This window comes from Setaria viridis, chromosome 7 (assembly GCF_005286985.2).
Source record: "Setaria viridis chromosome 7, Setaria_viridis_v4.0, whole genome shotgun sequence".
In the NCBI taxonomy this organism is placed as follows: Eukaryota; Viridiplantae; Streptophyta; class Magnoliopsida; order Poales; family Poaceae; genus Setaria; species Setaria viridis.
Window position 1 is genome coordinate 8,741,336 of NC_048269.2, and position 10,711 is coordinate 8,752,046.

Here is a 10,711-nt window from a genome sequence, read left to right on the forward strand (position 1 = left end):
CCTTTTTTTTCTGCAGGAGCCTAAAACTTTTATGTGGTACTATAACAACCAAAACAATAAAGCTAGCACACACAACCCCTTTGAATTCAGATTTAACAACTCTTGTTAATACAGTAGATACGAAAATCTCTAGGAAGATTGTGGAGCGCTCGTAATGAATTTTGCTACAAGGTCAGATCCATTGGAAAGAAGACAACTTCAGCTTTCTAGATTGTATTAAATCTCCCAAATTGAACATCATATGGATTCGTGGTGGCATAAATGCAGTAACGATGTATATGGTGATGGTGGATGTCGTGGTGACCAAAACGTGATAGAACTCAAAACTCTAAAGGAAAAGACACTAAGACCAGCAACTCGACACAACCGATGCAATCGAAAACTCAACAAGCCCTAACTAAGTAGTGCTAGCAAAGGCTCAAAGGGTTTATAGGATTGTGGGTAAACTAATCTACTAATTTTTTTAGCCTTTTCTGGACTATGGGAAAGTAAAACAGCGAAGGATTGGAAGTCTCTAACCGATAAATCTTGCTCTGATACCGACTGATATAAACCCGCTAGGGTTGATTCCCGATCTTTCGATGAGAGGCATGGGATAACTCGATTGGTCGATGGAGACGACATTCACGGTCTGACTACAGCCTTCCAAGCTGCGCCTTAGCAACCGATACACCACCTCCAATGTCTACCGCGATCTTGTGGAGCGCATCACCCGGCCACTAGGGCACTCGTCCTGCAAGCAATCGAAGAACAAGCAAGAACAAGTAGAACAAGCAACTCAATTTCAAATATGGAGATGAAAACCAATCTCAAATCACAAAGTTGGGGTTCTGAATCGAGTAGAATGGATGGTCTAGTCGACACACGCGTCTACAAAGAAGTAGCAATGGCTAAACTTTCAACAAAACAAAATCTAATCTGTTCGTGGCAGCTCTAATCCTTATTAATACCTAGGAGGATGACCAGGGGAGTGTTGGGGTCGTGCTCCAACCCTAGGACATAGTCCCTAATGGACCCAACTTGATACACGGCCCATTGGGCCAAAATAAGGCAACGCAGCACCTCTGGACAGAAAACCTCTTGATAGTATTTCGATGATTGCGGACGACTCAGAGAATATATAGATATGATTCTAGATCCATATGAAAATAGACTTCATAAGGATTCCAAGGAGTATTTGAACACCTAAAATGGAGTCTAGATGAGGTCGTGGCGGCCGTTGCAAGTTGACACAGAGCTGCAGTCCGAATCTAGCCCCAAAACGTATTGGATTGGAACTCTTTCTTTCCTTGGGCCAAAAGTGACGTGGTGGTCTGGTGGAGGATGTTGGGAATACTTAGAATTAACCCCCAATCTACTTCTTTGGTCCTCCGTGCCTTCCATGTATATTTAACACTATTTTTGATCCACGTATGTATTTCTGAAATTGACAATGAACACACATCATGGTGCAACATCAATTCATCAAATGTATCAAATACAATCATGGTAAAGAATTGTTTCACCTGTGAATCAAAAGTTACTAATGTGGTTGTATCCGAGCAGGTGATGTCCTCATCAGCGTCACAGGGGGCTCCTCGGGGACTATCCATTAGGCCCGATACTAATGCTCACATTAGTACGTGGCCAAAATGCAACCGGTACTGAGCCTCAGGATGAATGCTCAGTTTTCCAGTAGTGACACTAGCATAGCATGGGTAGTAAAATCAGGAATTTATAAATAAAAATAGCAAAAAATATTTCATATGTGGTACGAATACATTGCACTAGGATTAGCCTAAGAGGTGGTTCCAATACTATTTCTGTATATGCCTACTAAGACACAATAGTAGATGTAGTCTCGGGTCTAAATGTTATAGTCCATGAAGACCCCTTTAGTCTCGGTTTGTAACAAAAAACATAAGTCTGGGTTTGTGGTACAAACCGGGAGTAAAGGAGTCTCCACGGATTACTTCAAAAGGAAAGTATATCTAACTTTATCATATGTGCTGTGTTGGTGAGATGGTAAGGAAGGATCGTACAAGACTTGAGGTTGTGAGTTCGAATTCCACACACTGTGCGCGCGGTTTCTCAACCAGGACTAATAAAGGTGGGGTTTCCACCAGTGACACGAATATAGTTAAGAATATGTCATTAATTTTGACTGCACCCATATGTTATATTGAATATAATTAGCTATGTATTTATGAAATGAAAGTGCATTTCATAATACATGTAGTAACATTTATCGGGATGAGCCTATATCGTGATCCATGACCGTAGTCACCGGTCAGTCAGCCTCTCCTTTCATTTCCGCGTTGTGGGAGATTTTTTTAGATAACAGACCATTGCTGGCCCTGCTTTGATTGAAAGCAAAAGGTTCAACTGGGGTTGCCAATTTTACAATGTTCTGGATACAGACCAAGAATCAGAATGCTATCACTGATAACACTGAACCGGAACCACACTCTAACTCCCTCTAAGAAAATCTTACAGATAACCAAATAACATCAATAATAGAGCCAGCACAAAGAACATAAAGTTCAAATCTACTCTCATCCTTTCATTCAGATTGCAATGGTGATAGCCGAAGTTGTAATCTTTGTATCTCCATGTCCAATCGGAATCGCTCCTCCTCCTTGCTCTATATCGTCCATCTCAGCATGAAAGATAATACACGATATGGACCTACATCAGGTGAGATTACCACTATATTGTTAAACATAAAATCATTTCTTATGAGCCATAAGCTATACAACTGAAAAGGAAAATGAGAAAAGATCGAGTTTTCTCATCTACACTCTCTAGCACCCTCTCCTAAAAATGTTTAACATTAAGCGGTATGTATTGCCACTCAAAAACATCCCTACAGAAACACCAAACAAATTTTGCTATGGCGCACTCATAGATGTGATATGATCTGTACTTTCTAAGCTTCCACACATCTTACAATCAACCTCACCAAGCCAATTGCGTTTAATCTGCAGATTGAATTTTGTCATTGCATACTTGCCACACATAAAGATTTTAATTTTTAGTGGTATTTTGGCCATCCAGATTTCCATCATCCACTTGTTATGCATACCAGGAAACTTCGACTCTCTATATAACGAAGCTGTCGTAAAGTTACCTGATTTTTCTAGCGCCCATCTAAACGTATTAGTACCATTCAGCTCTATATATATGTTCAGTCATCAGAGTCAGCGTTGTGGGAGATTTGCGCCCGTACATCCTGTTTCCCACATGGGACTAATAAAAACATAAAACGTGCATGCATATACATGGAGAAGAACACTGGGACCTTGTTTGGAAACGATTCTTGGACGATTCTCGCGAAAAAAAGCGAGCGAACGACGGTGCATGGAGACCACGTAGTGGATTTTTGCAGAGATGTCAACGATAGAATCATTTTCTTTCGGCCTTTCGCTCTTACTAATAATCGCCAATTTATCCATGACTGGACAGTTATGCGATTCCATGACGTGCACCGACCTGCACAGGTTCGCAAATAACGCAACCTTGCTGTTCGAGGACAGATTTCACAGTGCACACCGGCAGGACGATTATCGATCTCGACATCGTGTTATATTCCAAAAAAGTGCTTTCTAGTATGAGCACCGACAAAAACAAGTACCGAATTTCACTATGCGTAAGGAAACGCGCAGGTCCAGATCTACACTGGGACTAGCGCCGACACACAGATGGGTCTTGCAGTTGCAGCATCTGTCGTCCGGACCCGACACACGTTAGAGACACCCCAACAGTTTATTAACGCGAACATGGGCTCTCGAGGCTTTGCCCGAATCTCCCACGCGGCCGATGGATCCAGACCAATAATGTAGTGACTGATTGCTAGCTCGTGTCGCTGTCATCTCCCGGATAGCTAGCAGACCTGCATGCGCGCCCACATGCACGCACGGCTTCTGCCGGTAGAGACTGCATGCGTACATGCCGTCTGATCCAATCCAGAAACGCCAGAGTCCTGATGACCCGATCCCTACTTAAACGACGATGCCTCCTCAGACGTTTGGCCATTAGCTAGCGTTGTTCATCGATCTCAGCTCCCTCACTGCCATGGAGGCAACTGGCTCATTCACTCGCGTTATCGCGTTGCTCGCGGCGGCAAGTCTCCTTTGGAAGGAAGCCGCGTGCTTCTCGGCGTCCGGCTTGAACAAGGCCTTCGCCACTTTCTATGGCGGTAGCGACGCCTCAGGAACAATGGGTAAGAGAGAAGCTACCTAGATGCTACAATTTCTTTCAACTTTTTTGTGTAGCTCAAAGGATCGGAACTGATGCTGACGCATGAACCTACCATGTCCGCGTATATGCAGGAGGCGCTTGCGGGTACGGGAACCTTTACTCGACGGGGTACGGCACGAACACAGCAGCGCTGAGTACGGCGCTGTTCAACGACGGCGCCTCGTGCGGGCAGTGCTACCGGATCACGTGCGACTACCAGGCGGACCCGCGGTTCTGCATAATTGGCACGTCGGTGACCATCACGGCCACCAACTTGTGCCCACCCAACTACGCCCTGCCGAACGACAACGGCGGCTGGTGCAACCCGCCCCGCCAACACTTCGACATGGCCGAGCCCGCCTGGCTCAAGATCGGCATCTATCGCGGCGGCATCGTGCCGGTGATCTACCAAAGGTATGCACATCTGATAACGAAATCCCGAGCGATTTCCACTCGAAGTTTGATGATTTAGCGATGGTCGAATGTTGGTGATCTCAGACGCGGATGACCTACGTACGTGTGCAGGGTGCCATGTGTGAAGCAAGGCGGGGTCAGGTTCACCATCAACGGCCGCGACTACTTCGAGCTGGTGCTGATCTCCAACGTCGGCGGCTGCGGGTCCATCCAGTCGGTGTCGATCAAGGGCTCGCGGACCGGGTGGATGGCCATGTCGAGAAACTGGGGCGTCAACTGGCAGTCCAACGCATACCTCAACGGGCAGAGCCTGTCGTTCCAGCTCACCAGCAGCGACGGCCAGACCAAGACCTTCCTCAACGTTGCCCCGGCCAACTGGGGGTTCGGGCAGACGTTTGCAACCTCGCAACAGTTCTCTTAGGGTGTGTTTGATTTTATGCGCCATTTGATACATGCATGGATGATCCTGTATGGTGAGATTCAACATATTTGCTTGTACTATATGGTTCACTCTTATTGGTAGAATAATGTATCGAGTGGGATGGTTTCATCCTGGATAGGTTGGTACAATTCACCCAACCAAACAAAATGATCATTATTATTTTGAACTATTCTATACATGAACTAAATAATACAAGCAACCAAACACACCCTTAGAGAAGAGTTTTTGTGTGTCTCGATCAATACCGTGTAAAGGTTTCCTTCCTTCCACATATACTACTACCGCCCACTCTTGCCGATCGAGGATATATCTATGCATTGACCGATTTCTGTGTTTTCACAGTACGGGACGTCCCAAATTACTATTCCTTTTAACTTATTCTAGATACATAGCATTTGATATGCACTTAGATATATACTATGTCTAGATACATAGCAAAAGTTATGTATTTAAAAAAGCTAAAATGATCAATAGTGTTTTGGAACGGAAGGAATAAATATCAAATTAGCTAAATACTCCCTCCGTCCGGTAAAGAATACAATTTTAGTTTTGTCCTAAGTCAAACTATTTCAAGTCTGACCAACTTTTTAAGGACAGGTATCAACTTTTATAATACAAAATAGATATATTATGAAAATATATTTCATAACAAATCTAGTGATACTTATTTGGTACCATAAGCTCTTATACATTTTTACATAAACTTGGTCAAACTTAAATTGTTTGACTTAGGACAAAACTAGAATTGCACTGTTTTTGGGACGGATGGAGTATCTATCTCACTATATGTAAGTACAAGGTGTGTGACTTGTGTATCCATATAAATCACATTTTCCTAATTTATTGAATGGAGGTGATGGATATAGCCAACGTCCATATGTTGCTTGTGTTTTTTATTTTGTTTTGGGACTGTCTATCTACATGTGACGAGTGTTTGAGAAAAATGGACGCTTGATCAATCTCTCTTTCTCTTCCCCTCTCATTTGCTTGCCTTATCCACTCACGAGAGTCCGAGCCATGCCCACACCTGAACATAGCACTCGCCACTGCCTAGCGGCTAGAGCTGCTGCTCTCCACCACGACCCAAAACTAACCTCTTCCCACTACGCTAGAACAGGTCAATACCAACGAAATGTTTTAAATGGTGGACCAAAATGCATCGGCCATTTGGATAGCGCAGACGTTTGTTTTTTTCCACCATTTGATACAAGCCCTAAAAAATCGATGCCAGCAGAAAATCCGTCTATTTTCAGACCCTAAAACAGACGGTATCATGTACCACCATCTCATGAATTGATTCAGACATATTTTTCAAGCCACTGTTTCAAGTTTTGTGAGCGATAACACATACTCCCTCCATCCCAAAAAACAAGTCATTCTGAGATTCAAAATTTGTCAAAAAAATAAGTTATTATACTCAATTTGGCATGTATGCATGTGCACGTGCATTTGGGCATCCAGCAATCAATTAGTGTCAAATATGGCTAATAAATAGGGGCAATCGAGGTCATTTTACCTCCTTAGGATGATTTATTTTTTTGGGACGGAAGGAGTAGGTTTGGGAAGGTTGCTTGTTTCATAAATATTTGCAAAGCGTTGACTATTGACTCGTTGGAGTTTTGGTGGTTGGCATTTGTGCTGAAATTTCCAAATGCTGCAACACATGCCTCTTGGCTATGTTCAGTGGCCATTTAAAAATCTTTTGACTAAACACCTCTTCTTGGCCGACATGAGAGGTGAAGTATTGCTTGTATACTTTACAAAGGGCAGGTTGGTCAGCTTAATGAACGAAGTTTAAACATTTCTAATCTCGGTCAAAAACAGGTCAAAACCCAGTTTTGCCTCACCTGTTCCCGTCCTTTCTCCCGTGCACGCGCGACGCGCGGCGGCCATTGGCCTGCCGGCGATATGTGTCATCGCCACGCACCAGCTCCCATGGTGATCTTCGCATGGCCATGCACGTCGACGCGCCGCTCCCCGCCCACTTGCCCCGCCACATCTATGCCGCCGCCGTCCACGCCAACACCGCCTCGCCCATGCTCCCCACTGCAGCGTTGTCCTCGCGGCGTCCCTGCGCCGTCCTCACGGCCTTGTTCGTCGTCCTTATCCACTAATTGGCAGAGCACGGATGATGACCTCCGCGACCACATCTTCTCCCCCGTCTACCAGCCTCCTCTCATTCTCCCATTTTCCTTCTTCTTCATCCTCCGGCCAAGGCAACAAAAAAAGAGCCAAGCCAAGGTCTTGCTGCCCACCGCCCAAATCCTCCCTACTCCCTCCACCAAAATCAAATCACCTCCACTCGCAGTTCCCTCACTTACCCAGCTACACCCTCAGCCTCTACTTACCGCCTTCCATGGATCTTGCGCTTGGGGATTGAGTTGCCCCGCCCGCCGTGTGCCACGAGCCGTTGCCGGCCACCCACACATCGACAACCACCCTCCGGCCTTCCTCATCCTCAAAACACTACACAAACAAAATATCAGTGAGGTTCTGGTGCTCTTGCTCTCGTTATTCTGCTGTCTTAGTCAACTTTCTACGCTCGATTTTGTGCTCGCCGCCAGCCGTGCGCCGGCACTCGCCGTGGATAGGTATAAGGTTGGGTTTTGCGGAGATAGCAGAGGGAGGAGGTGGGCTTAGGTGTGGGGAACATTCTGGGATAGTCGCCGGGGTGGGGGGCATAGCCTTTGCGCCGGCGTGGCCACACCACCGTCACCGCCAGACATGCTCGGACCGGCCCAAGGTGAAAGGGGCAGGGGTCGTGTTGCGAGGAAATAGAAAGTCTAAGGGGTTATGGGTAAAAGTTTGGGTTTAAGTGCGAGGTGGGTTTTGCTCCAGGGTCATAAGAGCAAAAACCGAGGGCGGTTTCTAGGGGCCTCAGTGTAAAGATAGTTTTGTTATTTTGTCTTTAAATTGGCTGAAACTTTAGAAATGTCTATCAAATCATATAAAAATGAGACAAATACAACCTAAATTTTTTTAGCTTTCGGTTTATGTCTACCTTATTGTAAAAATGAATTTGAGCATGTCACTGTTGTTGCTTTAGTCCTATAATTCATCTTGTTCCAAACTTGTTTAATGCATAGTAAATTATAGGTTGCTCCAAAAATTGTGAAACTAATTTTGTTGGCTTCCTTGAGTCATGTAGGTTTCATATCTGTAACTTATACATGTGATATATGTGGTTCTCATTATGTTTTGGAGCTATCTTTTGTTTGCTATATGAATCTTGCTAATCACATAATAAATGGTAGAAAAATGATAAAATGATGAAACCACTTTTGTTGAGCTTGTTATGTTCTGCATCACGTATGAAGAATTTTAGATCTAGTGATATGACTATTCTACACTTAGTAAGAATCAAAACACAAATAAAATAGTTTAATATCCATAAATAAATGCAGGTACCAAAAATCATGGTAAATTCCTGTAAAATACTTCGTCAATGATTTTATCAGTTGTGACTTGTTACACACCAGATTGGGTACATAAATCGATTTAGTGAATTTTCTTGTTCCTAGCTACAGTTAACCTTGATCATAATAAAACAGGTTGATGTGCTTTTGTTTTTGTTTTTAATTCCTGTAAAGTGCACTTTGCATTGCAACGCTAACAACTTAGATCTAGCTCTGTGAGTTGATAGTAAGATTGATCATCTCCTTTTATTTCATGTTACAACATGATGAATCACTACTTAGTTATGTTCTTCTTTTTGTAAAATGTGCATCATCTAATCTTGCATCGCATGTGCATTCATGTAGAAAACGCGGCAACTAGTGACGTGGTGTACGAGCTGGTGGTTGAACCACAGGAGGAGCAGAAAGGATTAGAGCCGTAGGGGACACTAGAGGAGCAGCAAGACCCGACTCAAGGTCCGGAAGAGCAGATCCAGCAGGAAGGCAAGCCTCGGAGCATGACCCCCTATTTTAAATAATGCAATTAATGTTTAATTATGTATCCTGCATTTACGTTTCTAGGAGCTAGATGGAACCATAGATGCATGATCCATAGGTGCCTATGGTAGTACTAGTATGTGTAGGTCGTTAGCTCTGGAATGCATAATTAAGTTTGGTAGAAGTCGAGTGATTGCGTGTCACTCGCGAGATATAGGGCACATAGTACTTATGTTAATTTGTAGAAAAGGGTTCAATTGGTAAAGATGATGACCAGGAGGAGATGGCAAAATGTTATGTTATGATATGGTTTTTGTATAGCTCCGCCTGTGTCAGCTAAGGCCCATTCGTTGTTGGCCCTGCTAATCAAGTTTGAACAGTAGTAATCTCATGCTGGGAGTAGGAGGTAGTTGAAACTGGTAAACCTAGTACTTGATCTGCTCCGAAGTTTGAACTGCTACCCGCCCTCTAGGGCAAGTCGAGTGGCCGCGGAGAATTGGGTATGTATTTTTTTACGTGGTCTCTCGTAGGGCTTGGCTGACTAGTGCTGGCGGGGCAGTTTATACTTTTGATGGTGGAGATCGGAATGGATGCCACGTGCAGCTCGACGGGGCATGCATGTGTCATGTGGTTAGGTTTTCCTCGCAAGGATTTAATCGAACCAAGTCATGACAATTCATGAACCACCTTCCACTCCGTTGTGTCCTGTAGACGCCAAATTGACACGCAAGGAATGATAAGAATTTCTAAATAATGCTAACGGTTCTCTTATTTGACATCTGAGATAATATGAGAAAATATTCCTGCAAGAATCTGAAGTATATATAATAGTTGTTTTAGGAATAGACATCTGCTCTTTTGTTTTGACAAATTGCCCACTATCTCAGTTCATGGGGTTTTTTTGTGCTTATAAATCTATATGGATCTACCTCACTCCCAGATACATACTACTCATTTCAGATTATTTCGAATACATCCATGCAACAAGTCTTCCTCTTCTTCCTCACTGTTCCAAGTGATCAATTTGCCATCTTCCAATGCTTCGCTGTCCTAGTTTGGTACCGAAGTGGATGAAGCCCACATATGGGTGGTGGCTCTTGTCAACAATAACAAAATGATGGAAGTGACAATGACTGAGGTGGAAGTAGCGGATCATGATGTGGAGGAGGATATGGATCTGGAAGCCTACTACTCCGAGGATCTTTACAATGCTGACGATAACAACATTGAGCCTGTAATCGGGTTAGGAGGTTCCTTGCCAATGCAATCATGCTAATTCTTAATGCTTCTATGTTTAACACAATTAGTTATTGAAAATTAAAAGTTATTACTATGCTATATTGCACTTGGTCGATTTAGAACTCATTTGTGCTCATGTACAGCTCCATGTCTTGCTAGACAATATTTCATGGCTGTAGACCTATGATTTACTCAAACTAGCTCAAGTGCTACCATCAACGCTTGCTACACGAAGTATCCTAATGAAGCAACTATTGTATATGCATTCAACAAATTTGTTCTTTGCGATTATCACAACAAGAAGCGTTCAAAATGTAGTGAAGAAGCTTATGAAGGTGGTAAAATATTGACTCCATTGCAACATAAACCTCAAGCAGACACTTTTGTATCGACAATTTATGATTCGCCCTTATGAATATGCCTTAACATATTATAAAGACACTTTTTGTGGCACTTTAGAAAGTGTCATATGTATTGAGACACTACTTGAGGCATTTGCAACCAT

General features: G+C 43.5%; 1 protein-coding gene across 1 annotated transcript; it reads left to right on the forward strand.

Moving 5' to 3' along the window:
- Nucleotides 1–3,915: 3,915 nt before the first annotated feature.
- On the forward strand, nt 3,916–5,243 carry LOC117863097 (expansin-A1). The gene is made up of 3 exons (XM_034746681.2): nt 3,916–4,201; nt 4,311–4,632; nt 4,744–5,243. The coding sequence occupies exons 1-3, from the start codon at nt 4,054–4,056 to the stop codon at nt 5,051–5,053; spliced, it is 780 nt and encodes a 259-aa protein (XP_034602572.1). The 5' UTR covers nt 3,916–4,053; the 3' UTR covers nt 5,054–5,243.
- Nucleotides 5,244–10,711: the final 5,468 nt, after the last annotated feature.